The sequence below is a fragment of the Protomyctophum parallelum genome, assembly GCF_964188405.1.
Source record: "Protomyctophum parallelum genome assembly, chromosome: 2".
Lineage (NCBI taxonomy): Eukaryota > Metazoa > Chordata > Actinopteri > Myctophiformes > Myctophidae > Protomyctophum > Protomyctophum parallelum.
In genome coordinates, this window is record NC_139699.1 from 13,206,580 (window position 1) to 13,227,509 (window position 20,930).

The 20,930-nt window shown below is 44.9% G+C and overlaps 1 protein-coding gene across 1 annotated transcript in view; it reads left to right on the top strand.

Annotated features, from left to right (window-relative positions):
* The window catches only part of trpm7 (transient receptor potential cation channel, subfamily M, member 7), a gene marked incomplete at both ends in the record, with an annotated part of 43,230 nt that overhangs the window by 4,959 nt on the left and 17,341 nt on the right, over positions 1–20,930 (top strand). Inside the window, 14 exons of the mRNA XM_083759198.1 lie at positions 779–879; positions 2,365–2,499; positions 4,068–4,208; positions 5,503–5,634; positions 5,888–5,944; positions 6,599–6,876; positions 8,316–8,544; positions 9,778–9,933; positions 11,408–11,551; positions 16,541–16,672; positions 16,757–17,008; positions 18,248–18,458; positions 20,020–20,152; positions 20,677–20,858. Coding sequence (XP_083615324.1) covers positions 779–879; positions 2,365–2,499; positions 4,068–4,208; positions 5,503–5,634; positions 5,888–5,944; positions 6,599–6,876; positions 8,316–8,544; positions 9,778–9,933; positions 11,408–11,551; positions 16,541–16,672; positions 16,757–17,008; positions 18,248–18,458; positions 20,020–20,152; positions 20,677–20,858 — 2,283 coding nt within the window. The remainder of the gene's footprint in view (positions 1–778; positions 880–2,364; positions 2,500–4,067; positions 4,209–5,502; positions 5,635–5,887; positions 5,945–6,598; positions 6,877–8,315; positions 8,545–9,777; positions 9,934–11,407; positions 11,552–16,540; positions 16,673–16,756; positions 17,009–18,247; positions 18,459–20,019; positions 20,153–20,676; positions 20,859–20,930) is intronic.

Genomic DNA, 20,930 nt, shown 5'->3' on the forward strand with positions numbered 1-20,930 from the left:
ACCCACACACATAATATAGCTCCCTTACGGAGCTATGTGTGTGTGTTGCTGGGTGGGTGGGTGCGTCTGAGCACGAAAACAGCATGGTTGTTTTTCACCACCTGTGCACAACTTAACACACACACAAACACACGCACATATTAACTGTATATATGGTGATTTCAGGTGTGCCAGTACAGTACAGTACAGTACAGTACAGTACAGTACAGTACAGTACAGTACAGTACAGTACAGTACAGTACAGTACAGTACAGTACAGTACAGTACAGTACAGTACAGTACAGTACAGGGACCACCACACGGTAACTATGTCATTTCTCAACCGTTTCGGACACGGGGCGGCTCGCCGGAATCGGCCCGGCACCCTGGGTGCTGGAACTCCCCACCTCTCTGCACCACCACTCACTTCAGACGGGTGTGATTCTTTTCAATCTGACTGGTTTTTCAATATCATCCTATTGTGGTGACCCACATCTAGAGACTATGAGAGACATTCACCCGAGGGGTATGGTGCCTTTAAGAGCACGGGGGAAAGATGGAGGACTCCGGTTCCGGGTTACGGTGTGTTGTTGTTATTCTCGCTACAGAGTGTCTGTATTATATTTATGTGGAAGCTACAGTAAACTTCTCTACGCAACTTGGGTTTCCTGTGTCGCTGTTTCCCTCTCCACACTATAACATATACTGCACATATGCGTGAGTGTACCTGGCTTGATTTGTGCACGTGTGTATGCATATTCATTCAATCCCCCCCCCCCCCCCCCCCTTCTTTCTTCAGGCACAAATGCGTCTGCCTTCGATCAGCTGGTGCTGACCTTGGCGTGGGACCGTGTCGACATCGCCAAGAACCATGTGTTTGTGTACGGCACGCAGCTCCTGGTACGTCCTCTATGTCAGGGCTTCTCAAAGTGGGGTCCGAGGACCCCCAGGGGTCTTAAAGGGGGTTCGAGTGGGCCGATCAAATCATTAGAAAGAAGAAAATAAAGGCAGGAGACAACACTATTTGTTTTGTTTTTCTTCTTATAAATTATTTGATCGACCCAGTGTTCATTGTCATGATTTGTCACGATCCGAGTTGGCTTTGTCCGCGGCGCAACCGTCTTTAAATAAATACTTTAAGAAAAGCCTATGGGCAAAATGCATTGGGATTCATTTCCTGGGCCACTCGTCGTTCTGAAAGGGGGAGGGACTGCGACGCTAGTCTATAGCGATGGGCTTGTAGATCCGCTATTTTTGGATCTTGGAATACTTTTGGGAAATTGCCAATAATTGAGGCATTTTGTAGCACAAGTTTTCTATTGTGGGTAAAAGTAGTCGTGCCATTTAACCCATTTAGCCATTGAGCTTTACAAGCTCTATGAGCTTGTAGATCTGCTATTTTTCAATAGCTAAATTATAACATAATGTTTAAAACACCAAAAGGGGTTCCCGCCCAAAATGGGATAATATTCTCAGATGGGCTCCACGTTATACATTTGGGATGAACATGGACATGTTGAGGACCACACTGTCTGAGTGGCCAGATGCTTCATAGTGATGTTTGTTTTGTTCTGACATTCACGCCAAACCTTTTCAAACGGTCCAGAAAGCCCCGTGCAGGACCGTCTGTACTCGGATGAGCCAGCCGGGGTTACCGAGGGACTCCGCTCTGGCAGGCTGCCATCCCCCTTAACATTTACGTAACATAAACCCCATTAGATTAATCTTTTTTATAAGAAGCTCCTGATGGCCTGTGCTGATGTAAAAGTTGGAAAATCCCTGAGGTTCGCATTGACGCAAAGAAAAATACTCGTGTTCTGTTATGGATGTGAAGACAAATACTCATGTTCTGTTATGGATGTGAAGAAAAATACTCATGTTCTGTTATTTTCCATATTATTTTCATGTACCCAATTGAGCCCTATTTAAAGACGCCACAACGTGTTTGGAGCTTGTAGATTGTCTATGATTTTTTTATATTTTTTAATTCCCACCTATATTGACATCCCCAATACTCTTGAGCTTGTAAACTGGATCAGTACAAGCTCACACGCAACTCCCCCCCCCCTCCCCCCCACCCGTAGCAGAAGTTAAGCTTTCCGCTGGGTATAATTACAAATGTAGTTCAGTTCAGGTCGACACAAAACTGTGGAGCGGCCATTTAAACTTATTTCCTTTAAAACTCCATTAAAGTGCATGCTTAAAATGGGAGAGACAGATGTTGTTGACAGCTGTGTGTGTGTGTGTGTGTGTGTGTGTGTGTGTGTGTGTGTGTGTGTGTGTGTGTGTGTGTGTGTGTGTGTGTGTGTGTGTGTGTGTGTGTGTGTGTGGATGTGGATGTGGATGTGTGTGTGTGTGTGTGTGTGTGTGTGTGTGTGTTCTCAGGTGGGCTCTCTGGAACAGGCCATGCTAGATGCTCTGGTGATGGACAGGGTGGATTTTGTCAAGCTGCTGATAGAGAACGGTGTGAGCATGCACCGCTTTCTGACCATCAATCGCCTGGAGGAGCTCTACAACACGGTAACACACACACACACACACACACACACACACACACACACACACCCTAACACATAGATGTACAACATCAGGGATGGACTGGCCACCGGGCATACCGGGCATTTTCCCGGTGGGCCGCGACTGTAGGGGCCCGCCATGATAAAAAAAAAGAAAAAACTTTTTGCCATTCTGCCAGTGCCATCATGATAATTTCACTGTACCTGTATCAGTGAGTGACAAATAAACCCTCTACAAAGGGTTGTGTAGTTGTCTGTTGGTTTGTATCATTTAGGCCTATGTTGTTCTGTAAAAGTGGTGGTATTAGGGTTTGTTTGTTTGTGTGTGCCGCAACGGAGCGGGCGGTAGAGTTTCTGCTATCGGCGCGCTGGTTGTGGTGGGCCGGTCTGGGCCAAATTCACGCGAAAATGCCCGGGCCGAATTTTTGTCCCAGTCCAGCCCTGTACAACATCCATTGATCCCAGTCGGAATTTATTTTCAAATCATTAAAGTTAACAGTTCAGAACACTAAAATCCATGAACAACATGGATACATGACGATCAGATTAAATCACAGCTCCTCCTGTCTGTTACAGAAACAAGCTCCCAACAATCCAACTCTACTTCATCTGGTCCGGGATGTCAAACAGGTAACCTATCGGCTCTTGACCCATTTAGATCTGAGGACAATTCTACAAAATGTCTTCTAAAATCCTGACAAAGTGACAATTTTCTGAAAAACCTATGTATCTATGTCAGTGGTTCTCAAACAATTTCATGTCAAGGACCCCAAAAATTATATGTAATTGGCTGCCAACCCCCATCTGAAAATATGTAGTTCCAGGGACCCCTCAGAAGCAAAGATTTGAGTTAAAAACATTCGCTCTGAAAGAATATATATATTCAAAGATATTCAAAAGATTCAAAGAACATTTTCATTAACCCATTCTGGGTGGGAATCCATCTTAGTGTTTTAAGCGTTATGCTTTAGCTATTGAAAAATGTATATTTTTAAGAAAGACAGATTTTAACGTAAATTTTGTTTTTTTACTAAAATCTATTTCAGTTCTAAACTAGTTTGAATTATTTAGTTTTAGTTCAGTGGTTCGCAAACTTTTCATGTCAATGACCCCCAAATTGACACTAATTAGCCCACGGACCCCCCATTTGAAATGGCTCTAGTAGTGATTCTCAACCCGTTTAATTTCAAGGACCCTCAGTGTGACATGCATTAGTCTAAGGACCCCCCATTTTAATGGCATTTCTATCTCTGGGACCCCCAATTTAGATTGTAAAATCAATGTTAATTTTACTCTGAGATTTGGTTCCATTTCTACACTCAAGTTACAGACCCATAAGGGTCCATTTGGTTCCAAACTATCATTTAACTGGTGACCCCCTGGAACTCCCTCAAGGACCCCTGGGGGTCCCCGGACCCCACTTTGGGAACCACTGGTTTAGTTGACTCATTCAGTGCAGCCTAAATGACATCCTTGGCAGGGAATGAGTTCCAGTACTGTAGCTACTGTATAATAACCCTGGTGTTAACCACAGTCATTGTTCTTTCATTGTTTTCCTGTAATGGTCTGTAGGGTAACCTTCCTCCAAACTACAAGATCACCTTGATTGACGTGGGCCTGGTCATCGAGTATCTGATGGGCGGGACATACAGGTGTAACTACACCAGGAAACGCTTCCGCATCATTTACAACAACCTCCATGGCAGCAACAGGGTGAGATAGTGTGAAAGGTGACCACACACACACACACACTAGCCTGGGGTCCACCTGGGCTTTCTATGGCATAGGCAGCTCCCGGCAGGATCCGCAGGGAGAATCTAGACGCAGCTGCGCGACATGAGACTAATTCATTTGAGCGACAAAGAGAGAGAGAGAGAGGAGTGTGTGTGTGTGTGCGTCAATTTAACAAAGTTGCAGACGATCAGAAATCAGCAGAGAGTGATGGACGTTTGCGCTCGGCCCCAGACTTTTTTTTTTTCTCCCTGGAAATAAAAATGTCTGGGTTTCCTGAGGTTACACACACACTGACTAGATGATAGACGTCTTGTCTTACTGCTGTCCCAGATGGAAGTAACACTGTGTCCATATTGTGCACCCTAAGCCCCTCCAGTAGCACACCTTGAAATTGTGTCCATATTGTGCACCCTAAGCCCCTCCAGCACCTTGGGTTTTCCTGCAGGGTCAGACGGTCCGATTTCGGGACTGTCCCACGAGATGCGGGACCGGTGGTCACCCTAGATACACACTGGGACTTGCCAGTCAACCCCAGCAGCAACTGATAGCCTACTAGTAGCACCTCACGTTACTGTCTGTGTAGGGAAGTCCTGTCCACACTGACCGTGTGTGTGTGTGTGTGTGTGTGTGTGTGTGTGTGTGTGTGTGTGTGTGTGTGTGTGTGTGTGTGTGTGTGTGTGATATACTGGAAAACTTGTACGGATAATTTCAGAATAGATATATTTAAAAAGAAAATATGCAGCTATTTTCCACAAATGGCTCAACTGTTGAATAAAGGAGAAGATGTACATGTCATACATTTTCTAAGGCTTAAAAGAATAACGTTGTTTTTTGTTAAATAAACATTTGACCATTTGAGTTAATTTATAGCATTTTGGAATCGAAATAGGCAACTGTTAGGAACCGGAATCGGGCTCATAAAAATCCTAACAATACCCATCTCTAAGTGTAACCAAATGGACCCTATTTAGGTGTAACTGTCACCCTAATTGAATTAATAATAATGAATTGCATTTTTATAGCGCTTTTCAATGGTTCATTCATTCATACATTGGGAGGTGAAGCGGCGAACAGTCGACGCCAGCGTCCTCACTTCCCACATTCACACACCAACGGTGGTGAGCTCACACCGACCAACTCATTGGAGGCAGTGTAGGATTCAGTGTGGACAGGAGGAGCTGGGATTCGAACCGCCGACCCAGGGATCATTGAACGACCTGCTCTACCTCCTGAGCCACAGCCGCCCTCACACTGTTGTTTGTGTCGTTTGTAGAGATCAGGTCGCCATACGAGTCCAGGCTCTCATCTGAGGAAGAGTCACGAGTCTTTCAGCATCCAGGCCGATAAGAAGGAGAAGACCAGACACAACCACTTCATCAAGACCGCACAGCCTTACAAACCCAAGGTAAGAAGGAGAAGACCAGACACAACCACTTCATCAAGACCGCACAGCCTTACAAACCCAAGGTAAGAAGGAGAAGACCAGACACAACCACTTCATCAAGACCGCACAGCCTTACAAACCCAAGGTAAGAAGGAGAAGACCAGACACAACCAATTCATCAAGACCGCACAGCCTTACAAACCCAAGGTAAGAAGGAGAAGACCAGACACAACCACTTCATCAAGACCGCACAGCCTTACAAACCCAAGGTAAGAAGGAGAAGACCAGACACAACCACTTCATCAAGACCGCACAGCCTTACAAACCCAAGGTAAGGCCAAGGTAAGGCCGGCCTGGAGTATGCTACGCTCTGAGCTCATGTTAGCTTACCGTTGACTTAGCTGTTAGCGCGGCAGAAAGAATGACTCGTCTCTCATAATCCAGGGCGCTTTCATACTCTCTACTAGCGCTTCATTTCTGCTCCTCATCCGTCTCTCCCGCAAAATATGGATCATATATCGTATAAATTAAAACGATAGCAATGTAAGCTAGCAATGTAAATGGTAAATGGTAAATGGTGCATTTATATAGCGCCTTTATCCAAGGCGCTTTACAGAGATTGTGCATTACATTCACCCATTCACACACACATTCATACACCGATGGCAGCAGAAACCATGCAAGGCACCAACTAGCACATCGGGAGCAATTACGGGTTCAGTGTCTTGCTCAAGGACACTTCGACAGTAACTCTGGGGGAGCCCGGGTTCGAACTGGCAACCTTGCGGTTACCATCCAGGCACTCTACCCCTGAGCCACCGCAAAGCAAACTTTTTGTAGCGGATTGTTTCCGAGTCGTGGGTTTCAGAGTAAAAGCGAAAACCATGTCTTTCCGGCACCCCAGAGCTCCTATTTTGATGGAATCCCGGCACCGATTGTGTTAAGAGGTTAAATGCTCATTCTACCCCCCCTCCCTGCCTCTCAGCTGGAGTCTCACGTGGAGCAGAACAAGAAGAGGAGCAAGGAGGAGATCGTGGACATCGACGACCCGGAGACGCGGCGCTTCCCCTACCCGTTCAACGAGCTGCTGGTGTGGGCCGTGCTGATGAAGAGGCAGAAGATGTCTCTGTTCTTCTGGCAGCACGGAGAGGAGAACATGGCCAAGGCCCTGGTGGCCTGCAAGCTGTGCCGCTCCATGTGCTACGAGGCCAAGAAGAGCGACGTCGTAGACGACACCTCGGAGGAGCTGAAGGAGTACTCAAAGTAAGGGCTCGGCTGTTTACACAAAATGTACTTAATCTTGCTTACAGCTTACTTGTAGGGTTAATCGAATAATCAATATATTTCTTGTATATGAACTAATTGTCCAGATTTGAACAGATTTCTTTCCCCGACTAAATCGATTTGTTTCAGGCTACGGGAACAAAGTATTGAATGAAATATGAAGCATGTACAAATGATTTTAGAGTATCACTGTAGCTTGGTAACCGGAGACAACTTCCTGTGGCGTCCAGGTCTTTCGCTCACCTTGAATGTCTTTGAATGTCTCTGTGAACACTGTGTGCTCTTAGACAACAAGCATTCTAGAGTCTCTGTGAACACTGTGTGCTCTTAGACAACAAGCATTCTAAAGTCTCTGTGGTGAAATTAATGGGTATTCAAGTTGTATACAGTTGCTGTCAGGCAGAAACCTTGCATCTCCATATCTCATAACTATTATGGTGGGGTCTCTTCTTCAGCGGCGCCACAAGTATAATATTGTCAAGAGAACAACATCTTTTTTGATGGGGGTCGGCGGCCAATTACATATACTTTTTGGGGTCCTTGACATGAAATAATGAGAACGGTATTTCAGAAAATAAAATACATTTTTTAAAGTTATTTTTTAAATTTTGACGTCAGGCCTAAATGGGTTAATTAATAACATAGCGCACCGGCGCTGTGCCACCTTGAAATGTGCTCTGAAGCTGAAAATGGCTGGAGGCATTGATTTAATGGTTCCAAATACCCCCGGGGATCAGAGTGTTAAGCCCATATATGGAGATCCCTGATGTCTTCAATATTGGCCAGCAACTCTGACCTCAAACCCTTAGATCTCCATATATGGATATATGTCAGAACCTGTTCTGACATTCCATATGTTGATCCTTCCCCATCCATCCTTCCTCTTTCGATGTCTCCCTTTTGACTGATACCTGTCCATTCAAATCTCAAACTCTAGACGGGCCTGTCCCAAAGTTATAGTGCAGCCGCGCCCGGCTGCACTATAACTTTTTTTTTTTGATTATTAGAATCTGATCTCAGGTCAAAATGGGTTAACCCCCTTGTGACAAAGCTAGTGACAACCCAGGGTACAGAAGGACACGACACAGGGCAGCTTCGTTGAATTGTAGCTTTATTGCTTCATGTGCAGGGAATTATATACAATAATATCACATTACACAGGAGAGGCGATCTCCCCACTGTCCGGACAGAGGCCATATCTTCTCAGTGTTTGTGGAGATGACTGATTTAACCTGTTTGCCTTGATCAAGTCCATGCACAACAGGTGCGCAGCCACACCCAGCTCTGAGTCCAGTTCTAGTTTGACTCAGGCCAGGTGTGACTGCTTAAATCAGTCATCCTCCATCTCACACCCCTCTTTCCTGACAAGTATCAGTTTTGGGTCATTGGTACTGTAAGGTCTGTTCTGTGTTCTGCAGTGAGTTTGGGACGCTGGCGGTGGACCTGCTGGAGCAGTCGTTCCGTCAGGACGAGACCATGGCCATGAAGCTGCTCACCTACGAGCTGAAGAACTGGAGCAACAGCACGTGTCTGAAACTGGCCGTGTCGTCTCACCTCCGGCCCTTCGTGGCTCACACCTGCACCCAGCTGCTGCTCTCCGACATGTGGATGGGACGCCTCAACATGCGCAAGAACTCCTGGTACAAGGTGCAGTCCGCGTGGCATACAACGTAAAGCTTTGTAGAGCACTGGTTCCCAAAGTGGGGTCCGGGGACCCCTAGGGGTACTTGAGGGAGTTCCAGGGGGTACCTAGCTCAATTAGACATAGATAGGAACCAAATGGACCCTCTGTAACTCTGAGAGTGTACAAATGGAACCAAATGGACCCATTTGGTTTCCATTTGTACACTAAAATGAACAGTGGTTTTACAATATAAATTGGGGTACCAGAGATAGAAATACCATTAAATGGGGGATCCGTAGACTAATGCGTGTGAAACTGGGGGTCCTAGAAATTAATTAATATGTTTCGGAATTACTGCTAGAGCCGTAAAAATCCTCTAGTTGACTAAATGTGTTTTGGCGGGCCTTGATGCCGTCGTAATGGCTGATTTTATACTTGCTGAAAATAGCCGATCTACAAGCTCACAACGTTGTGAGCTTGTAGATCGGCTATTTTCAGCATGCAACCAAGTGTAAATTGACTTATACTGGATCTCTTGTCCACTAGTCCCTTCCTAACATTTTACTCTTACTTTTTTTTATCTGTTGACGAAATTGTCAACATATTTAGTCTTAGTTTTAGTCATCGTAGCTTTGTTTTCATTTAGTTTCCATGTAGTTTTCGTCAGTGGAAAAAGGTAGTCGACGGACATTTTTCGTCTTGGTTTTAGTCGACGAAAACAACAATGGTGCATTTTCAGAGCATGTTTATTTGAATGATGGATTGTGTTCCGTCTTGGATCAATGGAACCAACGCAACTGTGGTGTTCCTATTTTATTAACCTTATGATTTTTTTTTTTTTTTTTCAACTTCAATTTTATTCATTTTTCATGAACAGAAATAGACAAGGACATACAGAAAGCAAAAAGACAAACAATTGAACATTACAGTATGTGTTGCCAACTCAGTAAATAAAAATAAAAACAGTAGATAAATGCTGTAATTGTAGGAGATCACACACAGACAGGATAATAATAAAATGCAAACAATATGTGAGCGTACACACACACACTCGTCAACGCACGCACACACACACACACACACACACACACACACACACACACACGCACACACTCACACTCACACGCATACGCCCCCACACACTATTATTATTTTAATGTTATATTATAATTGTGTGTGTGTGTGTGTGTGTGTGTGTGTGTGTGTGTGTGTGTGTGTGTGTGTGTGTGTGTGCGTGTGCGTGTGCGTGTGTGCAGGTGATCCTCAGCATCCTGGTGCCTCCTGCTATCCTCCTGCTGGAGTATAAGACCAAAGCAGAGATGGCGCACATCCCTCAGAATCAGGACGACCACCAGATGACCATGGAGGACAGTGAACACAACTTCCACAACGTACCGGATGACATACAAATGGTCTGGCTACGCTTTATATTCATTTTAGATTTTATTTTATTTTGGTGGCACTTTTTCAATGTAGTCGTTATTATGCCAATTCCGCGAATTCCCCACACAGAAAACAGAAGAAGACATGATTGTTATAACTAAAACTAGAATAAAAGAGAGGACTGAACTCCTAGTCTGCGGTGGGCTGCAGCAACCTACGCTTTTCATTTATCTTTTTTTGTATGTTCTTTTCATTTTCTTGTTCTCTCTTTTTCCTGTTCTTTCGCTCTCTTTGTGTCATTCACACAGACTTGCTTTGTCTCTCTCTCTCCCCTCCCATCTCTGTCCCTCTCTCAATTTCAATTTTTCATACAACATACAACAAAACAAATGTCAACATTGCGCACAGAGAGACAACAACACACATCCCAACAATATTGAACAACAAGCAATACAGTAACGATGAAAAGAAATGAACAAACGGAAACATAACAGCAACTTAAAGGGACCCCCCTTGCAAAAAACACATGCCAATGACATCCAGAAGATCCAGAACACTCTCCTGGGGGTCCCCGGGAGGTTCCAGATACCCTAGACCCCCAGCAGACCCTCTCTCTGTCTCTCTCTCTGTCAATCTCTCTTTTCTTGATCTATTGGCTGTTTTAGAGCATTCTGAGTTTTGAGAACTCAGGGATAGAACCACCTCCTGAGCAGGTTCTGATAACATGATGTGAAATGAAGCTGTATGAAGACATATGGAAACCAACCCTGAACCTGTGAAATGAAGCTGTATAAAGACATATGGAAACCATTAAACCAACCCTGAACCTGTGAAATGAAGCTGTATGAAGGTTATGGAAACCAACCCTGAACCTGTGAAATGAAGCTGTATGAAGGCATATGGAAACCAACCCTGAACCTGTGAAATGAAGCTGTATGAATGAAGGCATATGGAAACCAACCCTGAACCTGTTAAATGAAGCTGTATGAATGAAGGCATATGGAAACCAACCCTGAACCTGTGAAATGAAGCTGTATGAAGACATATGGAAACCAACCCTGAACCTGTGAAATGAACCTATATGAATGAAGGCATATGGAAACCAACCCTGAACCTGTGAAATGAAGCTATATGAATGAAGGCATATGGAAACGAAACGAACCCTGAACCTGTGAAATGAAGCTGTATGAAGGTTATGGAAACCAACCCTGAACTGAAATGAAGCTGTATGAAGACATATGGAAACCAACCCTGAACCTGTGAAATATGTTGGATGACACGGCACGCTTCACTCAGTCCTTGTAGTTGTAAAGTGACATTAGTTTCCCTCTGTATCTCTGTCTCTCCTCATGTTGTGTTTTTGCAGGATGTGTTTAAAGTGACATTAGTTTCCCTCTAGTCTGTATCTCTCTCTCTCCTCATGTTGTGTTGTTGCAGGATGTGTTTAAGGAGACCAGGGTGCTGTATCTCTCTCTCTCCTCATGTTGTGTTGTGTTGTTGCAGGATGTGTTTAAGGAGACCAGGGTGCACGAGCACGGTGAGCTCAAGAGTGAGACAGAAACCCAAGTTCGCTCCCGGAAGCTGCCGTTGACGCGCAAGATCTACGCCTTCTACCACGCCCCCATCGTCAAGTTCTGGTCCAACACGGTACGCAAATCGCTCCTCGTTCTCTGTCTGACTTTGGATTTTATATTGATATTGGTATTTTATATTGATATTGGTTCGCTACAGACATTGGATTTGATTGATATTGGTATTTTATATTGATATTGGTTCGCTACCGATATTGCATTTTTAAGAACTATATTGCAGATACTGATATGATGACTAATCAATCATCCATCCCTAGTATCTTCCTACATTAGATGACTAACATATACAGTACCTAATGCTTACGTACATATACAGTACCTCAGGGTTCCCCAATAGGCGGCCCGCGGGCCATTTGCGGCCCGTGGAGCGCCCCCTTGTGTCCCATGGAAGAATAAAATAAAATAAAATAAATGTTTTTTTTTTTTGTTTTTTTTGAAGGGTCCCGGATATAAATGGCATTAAATGGGGGTCAGTAGCCTATGCATGTCAAACTGGGCATCCTTTTCAAATGGGGTCTTGCCCTGAAAATTAATTTTCAGGGCAAGACCTCGACCTCGCCCGTGCAGACTCGGCCCCCACTTGGTACGCAAGTCAAAATATGGCCCTTGAGGAAAATTAATTGGGGAACCCTGCAGTACCTAATGCTTACTAACATATACAGTAACTAATGCTTACGTGAGAGGTGTCTATTGTTGGACTAGACGACACAGGATATTACGTACAGTATAATGTACAAGGCGGTGGATTGTATAGCAACGAGTCAGTCCTCCACATTTTCATGAGATGCTATATATATATATACGCGCGCACACACACACACAGTGTATATTATGCCAGTGGATTTATGACTCTCAGTGCAACCGGGATAGAGCCTTTAGTCAGAATCAATCAGAATCAGAATCAATCTTTATTGTCACATCACATTACAAGTAAGGTGGGTGAAAAACTTGGTTGTGCAGGCTCAAATTGCAGTTTAAAGGTAGAGAGAAAGAACATGCCTAACATAACAGAGTGAGTGCAAAAGAAATAGAGTTCATCATGGGTGCATCTATGTATACGACTAAGCAAAAAGTCTAAAACTTAGCTCTTGTTCAGCAATCTGATTGCTGACAAATAAAAGCTGTTCAAGAGCCTCGTAGTACTGCTCCCGATGCTCCTGAAACGCTTGCCTGGCCGTGGGTGCTGCAGCGGCTTGAACAGGCTGTGGCTGGGGTGGTAAATGTCCCTGATTATACTTTCCGCTTTAGCCACGCAGCGTCTTTCATGTATTTCCTGGAGGGGGGGAAGCTCCCCGCCCACGATGCGCTGCGCTGTTCGCACCACTCTCTGCAGTGATCTGCGTTCCGCAGCGGTGCAGTTTCCAAACCATGCAGTGCTGCCACTTGTCAGGACACTCTCTATGGTGCTGCTGTAGAACGCTCTGAGGATGCGTGGGCTCACTCGGAACTTCTTCAGGCGGCGGAGGCAATACAGTCTCTGTTGGGCTTTTTTCACCACTGTTTTGGTGTGTGTGGCCCACTTCAAGTCCTTGGAGATTTGGATCCCCAAGAATTTAAAGTCGCTGACTTGTTCCACTGCGACGCCGTCGATGAAGATGGGTGCGTGCTCTCTCTCCTGTCTCCTGAAATCCACGACCAGCTCTTTGGTCTTACTGACGTTGAGAGCGAGGTTGTTTTCCTGACACCACTGTGTCAGTGTGTCAACCTCAGCTCTGTAGGCCGTCTCGTCGTCACTTTCAATGAGGCCCATCACTGTAGTATCATCTGCGTACTTAATGATGACGTTGGAGCTGTGTGTGGCCTTGCAGTCATGTGTGTACAGGGAATAGAGGAGAGGGCTCAGCACACAGCCCTGGGGTGCTCCCGTGTTGAGGGTCAGGGGGTCCGATGTGATGTTTCCCATTCTCACCACCTGACGGCGATCTGATAAAAAGTTCAGTATCCAGCTGCACATGGCCGGGTGCAGTCCTAGATCCCTGAGCTTTGCGTCTAGTCTGGTGGGAACGATGGTGTTAAAAGCTGAGCTATAATCCACAAAGAGCATTCGGACACATCTGTTCTTGCCCCCCCTATCCAGGTGGGTGAGTGCAGAGTGTAGCGCCAGGGCAACTGCATCGTCGGTGGATCGGTTCTGACGATATCGGTTCTGACGATATGCAAATAGTCTCTCTCTTTCACACACCTGTATGCAGGCCCGAGGCCGGTTCCCAGGGAGTTTAGAAGTAACGGGCAGACACGGTTGTTTTTGCTGCTGTGGCTGTATCGATAACATCAGTGAAAAGCACTCATCCACATAATGAAGGCCCGCTCAGTGGCTTATCTACACACGCTATGCCTGCCTCAGCCCCGATCTCACCACTGATGAGCCGGTCCTCCACGCAGCTCTCGGTCAATGACTTACCACATATCCAGATAGCGTCCATGCCTCCCCTCTGTTTCTCCCAACATCTCAGCGCTCGCATGTCAAGCTTCGGCAGTTTTCCCTCATAGTTTGACCTCACGACGCCAAGAGACTGGACTTGTGAGTTTGTGTGCATGCACATAGAGAGAGGAAACAAAGATACATATGAGTGTATAGAACGAGTACAGAGACATATTGTCACTAGTAACATATAGTGTAAATATAATATAAAAGAAGTATAAATATGACTTGATATCCAACTGGATGGGCTGGTCAGTGCGGAGGGTAAGTGTGTGACGTCACTGCCGTGTGAGTGTAGTGTGTAAGATGGTGTTGCAGTAGTGACGTAGCTGTTGACTTTGGGTCTGGGTTGGGAACACTGGGTTGGGTAAAACTTTTGGGTACAACTTTTCAATTGTATATTAGATTAGATGGTGTTTAAAAAATCACACCCGTGTGATTTTTTTATCATCTTATCATCGTACACCATGTCGCAAAACATGTCTATTTGCTCGTCCACATATGACGTAAATTCTCCCTTATTATTATAATTTTTCTTTTCATTTTTATCCCACGATTTTGCAACGCATTGTCAATTATCTATTGTAATCCTGGGCACTACACTTCCTCTGCCAACCTGGGGAGGGCGGGGGGGGGGGGATTCAGTGGACTGACCATGCTTCCTTCTATGCATGAGGAGTCCAAGCTGCTTCTTTTCACCTGACAGGGGAGAGTTTCCCTGGCCGGACGTAGAGCGTGGAAGGTACATGTTATTCCGACCAGTTCCTTTCCCCTCAGGCTGGTCAGTGGGAGGTAGTTTAGAGTCCAGGATTACTGCATGTGTTTGTGAGGGTACCTACCCTAGGGAACACGGGGAGAACATGTGAGGGTACCTACCCTAGGGGCCACAGGGAGAACATGCAAACTCCACACAGAAAGGCCCTTTCGCCAACCCCGCCTCGGGTATGGGCACTGATGACGCAGAGGAGAGAACACGCCCACAGTGTCCCCAGCGGGAATCGTACCCAGCACCAGCTGTGAGGCGACAGCTCTACCGACTGTGCCACCGTGCCCCATTCATTGTCAATGTAGGACAAAAATAGCCAATTTGCAGCCTGGACCATTACCAGCGGTCCAGGCACCTTGGCTGGTAATCCAGTCTGGCAGTGTGCATCGGGATCGACTCCCAATCCCGACGGCCTTTACTGCATGTCTTCCCCCCATCTCTCTCCCCATTTCCTGTCAGCCTACTGTCTGTCCCTCCATAAAAATATAAAATAAAGGCGAAAGCCACAAAAAAACATTAAAAAATAAAGAAAATGGCCAATTTGCTCGTTCACATATGACATGAATTCTCCATTAATTGTAAATGGGAATTTAATGTTTGTGCAAGACAAAAATCTACACTAATAGCTGAATATTTTTGTACTAAAAAAAACAACAACAGAGGATTGTTGTTGACAAACGAAAGAAATGTGAATCTGGCCTGGAAGAAAAATGTCTCTCCCACACAGCTCTGTTCACTCAACTGCATCACACACACACACACACACACACACACACACACACACACACACACACACACACACACACACACATACACACATACACACATACACACATACACACATACACACACACACACACACACACACACACACACACACACACAGTCACAAACTCACAGAGGTCCAGCGGAACAGGCAGGCAATGTGGTCCTGGCCTCACGGTGCCTTGATGGGATTCCGTCCCTTTGGAGACCTCAACCCTGTTGACCTCTTCTATAAATATCTCAGAGAAGGAGGGAGGCCCCCACTCTGGGATTGCATCAAACTCAGTTTTGTTTTTATATCATCACAACAACAGTCTCTTTCCCTGGCCTGTTAAAGACTGGACCCACATTTCAGCAAGTGGATGGCCAAAAATAAAATAAAATGCTGAAACCAGATATAATCATTAACCCATTTTGGGGCGGGAACCCCATCTTGGTGTTTATAGCATTATATCATACTTTAGCAGATCTACAAACTTGTAGCAGATCTACAAACTTGTAGATCTGCTACAAGTTTCCTTGTGACCATCTGACTGATGTTCTGGTTGTGTGTTCCCTCTGAGCAGCTCTTCTGCCTGGGGTTCCTCTGAGCAGCTCTTCTACCTGGGGTTCCTCTGAGCAGCTCTTCTTCCTGGGGTTCCTGATGTTCTGGTTGTGTGTTTCCTCTGAGCAGCTCTTCTTCCAGGGGTTCCTCTGAGCAGCTCTTCTACCTGGGGTTCCTCTGAGCAGCTCTTCTACCTGGGGTTCCTGATGTTTTGGTTGTGTGTTTCCTCTGAGCAGCTCTTCTTCCAGGGGTTCCTCTGAGCAGCTCTTCTACCTGGGGTTCCTCTGAGCAGCTCTTTTACCTGGGGTTCCTGATGTTCTGGTTGTGTGTTTCCTCTGAGCAGCTCTTCTACCTGGGGTTCCTGATGTTCTGGTTGTGTGTTTCCTCTGAGCAGCTCTTCTACCTGGGGTTCCTGATGTTCTGGTTGTGTGTTTCCTCTGAGCAGCTCTTCTACCTGGGGTTCCTGATGTTCTGGTTGTGTGTTTCCTCTGAGCAGCTCTTCTACCTGGGGTTCCTGATGTTCTGGTTGTGTGTTTCCTCTGAGCAGCTCTTCTACCTGGGGTTCCTGATGTTCTACTCCTATGTGATCCTGGTGAAGATGCCCCCAGACTGGCCTTCTGCTCAGGAGTGGGTGGTTATCCTCTACATCTTTACCTCTGCCGTGGAGAAGATCAGAGAGGTGGGTTCAACCCAACATCTGAAAATTAAATAGTCCTCACACTGGATACTGATTTTCCCTTTTTTCCCCCCCTTTTGTTTCCAGATGTTCATGTCAGAAGCGGGAAAGATAAGTCAGAAGATCAAAGTGTGGTTCAGTGACTATTTCAACATTTCTGACTTCCTGGCCATTGTGTCGTTCTTCTTGGGCTTTGGCCTGAGGTTGGGTGGAGAGGACACTTTTGTCGGAGGGAGGACAGTTTATTGTCTTAACATCATCTTCTGGTATGTGCGTCTCCTCGATATCCTGGCCGTCAACCAGCAAGCAGGACCATACGTTATGATGATTGCCAAAATGGTGAGTTGGCCTTAACATCAGCCATGTACGATACATGTGTAGAATTGCCTTTCTTATATGACTTCAACCCAATATCACAATTATTTTCTACTGCATTGTAAGACAAAGGATAATACAAGCTTAAAGTGGTTGCTTGATTATGAAAGATCTATTCTTCGTTCTTCTTTTTAACCCATTAAAACTGGATAAGCATCTGTCATTTTAGACTTTAGCTGTACGTATATGCAGCAACATGAGTTTTTCAGAAAACTCTTAGGATTTAGAACCGTGATTCTCAATAATAGCAGATAAACAAGCACAGCGCCGCACTGTGAGCTTGCACATCTGTTATTATTGAACATTTTTTAAAGTGGTTTGAATTGAAACATTTTGAATAATTTTGAAAAACACAGTTTTCGATATATTTTTGGTTAATTGCCCAGCCCTACTTTCAGTGTAGTTCTTCAAAACGCTATTGAATGTTCTGAGCTTATATCTGACAAAATTACTTTTACTGTCGCTATGTTTGTGCGTTCACAAAATGGTTGATCACTCTTAATCTGCACGTTTGCACTCAGACAGCATTGTTCATCGTGCACATTCTGTGACCAGGTACTGTAAGAATTGTGTTTTCCTAACTCGTTAACAAGTAACAACTACCAGACTTAACCACCAGTCCAACCAACCACTATCGGTCACTGACCACTAATTCTCAGGTTTCTAATCCCCTTTGTACAGACAGTCATCATCATAAACTTTAGTTGCACCAAGACAGAATTCACACATCCATGTTCAGCGCCACCAGTTGAAATGTTGATGAACAGAACATTGACTTGTGGATTCTGTTTTAGGCTCCGTTTGTCATTTCCATTTGGTGAAGTTTCGTCCCATTACATTCTAACGATTAGAAGTCTAGGATCCAGGGTCATTACTGGCAATACAAAATAAAATAAAGCTCCTTTTAATATTGATAATAAGGTAACGGATCAAATTAAAAGAACAACAAAAAATACTAGCATCTAAGACAAAACAATAATTAAACAATATCTGGTTTTCCAAACATATCAGTCCTGATTATGGGTCCCTAGCTCAGCCATATTGGTGTTTACCAACAGTTGAAGTCCTAATATGAGGTATGTGAACTATATTGAAAACAAAATGTTCTTCTCAAGATAAAACGCTTTACACTAACACCTCATACACTTTTACACTAACACATTTCCATACAGTACTGGCAATAACATCTAACATGTGTTCCAGGTGGCCAACATGTTTTATATTGTAGTAATAATGGCCATAGTCCTGCTGAGCTACGGCGTGCCAAGGAAAGCCATTCTGTACCCAAACGAGGAGCCTAGCTGGACACTGGCCAAAGACGTGGTCTTCCAACCGTACTGGATGATGTACGGGGAAGTGTATGCCTATGAAATCGATGGTAAGGAGGATGAGGATGGTAGGGGAGATTACGATGGTAAGGACGCTTTTATTCAAAGCTTCTCACCACAGCATGGCAGCTGATTGACACTGAAACCCCCCCCACTATCAAATCAAACCCACGACGACCTAATCATCATCATCGCGCCCCCCCTCCACTTCGCGCACTCCTCCTTCTCTGTCTCTGTCTCACAAAACAAGGTTTGCACAGAGAGAGGGGCGGTCACCTCTGGTCTCTCTGTTTCACAGAACAAGGTTCACACAGAGAGAACCCATCTCTCTTTCTCTCAGAAGGTTCTACACGCGCACACACACACACACACACACACACACACACACTCACACTCACACTCACACACTCACACTCACACTCACACTCACACTCACACACACACACACACTCACACACTCACACCCACATACACACAGAGAGAGAACACGTCTCTTTGTACAGAGAAAAGAGAGAGACAACTGGTCTCTCTGGTATTGGGGAGGGGGGAGGGGGGACAGAGGGCTTGTTGCTTCACCACAGCGTTCAGCGGACTTGACTCAACTGTTGAGTGATCTGGATAAAGCGTTGCGATTAAGTGATCAACAGTTGAATCAGGAGCGTTTGAAGCTAAAGGCTAGAACAAAACACCTGGCGTTGCTCCATGAACCGAGTTGGCAACCTGAGGTTTTGCACACTCGCCACAGCACAGCACAGCACAGCGGGCATTATGAGCTTAGTTCAGAAAGGAGGAAGCAGCCGTTCGTCATGCTTTTATTAAGGGGAATGTAATACTTGGTTTGCGTGGCGGTATCACAATGTGCACAATGTGCACAATGTATCGCACTGTGACTTGCTGTGAGCTTGTAAATCTCCTATTTTCTGTACAAGACAAGGCAAGAAACCAAGTAACAATCTGTCAGTAGATGAATGGGGAAAATGAACCAAATGTTGTCATTAGTCATTAAATATTGACTAGATGGAAAGTCAAAAGAATTCTAGGGCTATTCAAATTATTATCACGAGTAGGCCTGCTGAGCAGTATATCGATAATAATAATAATTATTATTATCACTAATAGAGCGTCGCAGTCCCGCCCCCTTTCATGACAATGCCAGGCCCAGGAAATAATTCCCAATGCATTTTTCCCTCATAGACTCATAGATTTCAAAACGTATTTATTTAAAGACCTTTTAAGTGTCGTACGAAGCCAACTCTTGTCGTGACAAATCATCACAGTTTATGAACATGCCTGAGCCTGACTGTTAGCTGTTCTATTATATTTCCTCACCCACTTAGTTTTTATACAGGCATTTACTGATGATGTTTTTAATGTGTGAAAGTACCAATGATCATACCCACAATATCGCCACATTATCTACGTATGTCAAGGTATTCAGGTAAAGAAATAACAACATATTTGATTCATGTCCGTAACTCTGTATCACCCAGCCCTTATTCTCAAAACCAAATGGCAGGTTTTTTCAAGCCATGCGATTGTTTGCCTTTTGCACCGCTCCTGATGGAGCTTCTGTTTTGGAAATCAGTTGTGCTCACACCTCAAAGTGTATCTCTGGGAATGTATACATGATGTTCCCTCTCTCCACAGTGTGTGCCAATAACAGTGAGGCAGCGGTCAAGCCTCTGTGCACGGCCGGAGTGTGGCTGACTCCTCTGCTACAAGCAGTCTACCTCTTTGTACAATATATTCTAATGGTCAACCTGCTCATCGCCTTCTTCAAGTAAGACTCCTGGCGTGTGTGCAAAGATATCGCTAAGGCTTTTTGACAGATGGTGTTTCTCAAATGTGTTAAGTTTGGTATCCATTAGAGGCCATGGACCCCCATAACTCAAGGACCTAGGGACACTACTGTAATGGCTATTGACAAGGCCATCATCGGCATCATAATTGTGTCTTGTGCGTTCTGCCAGCAGGCCAAGAACCTCGATTCCTGCATAATTTTCATATCGGGACAGTCAACGATGACTGTCTTATTTGTGAATTAATAATTGCAGAGCATCACCCTACTGACTGACTTTTTGGTTTGTGTTGTGGTGTGTTGTGTTGCATTTTCTTTTACACCTATTTGTGATACTCTAGAGCTGTGTCCTATCGCATGATACTTACTGTATGTCAGCCATGTGTATTGACACTGTAGTATGCTTTACTTCTTCGCTATTGTGTTTTTATTGCTGTTTTTTTGCTTGCACTATAAATACAAATAAACTGAAACTGATGATGTTATCCTCTGTCTGTTGGTTCCAGTAATGTGTATCTGCAAGTGAAGTCCATCTCTAACCTGGTGTGGAAGTACCAGCGCTACCATTTCATCATGGCCTACCATGAGAAGCCTGTCCTCCCTCCCCCCTTCATCCTGCTATGCCATATCTACTCTCTCTTCTACTGCATGTGTCGAAAGAGGAAGAAGGAGAGGATCTACGGACCAAGTATGTACAGTGATTCATCAAACCTTTTGAGGGGCGCCGCTAGCCCCTCCAATGCATGGCTTTTGACATTAT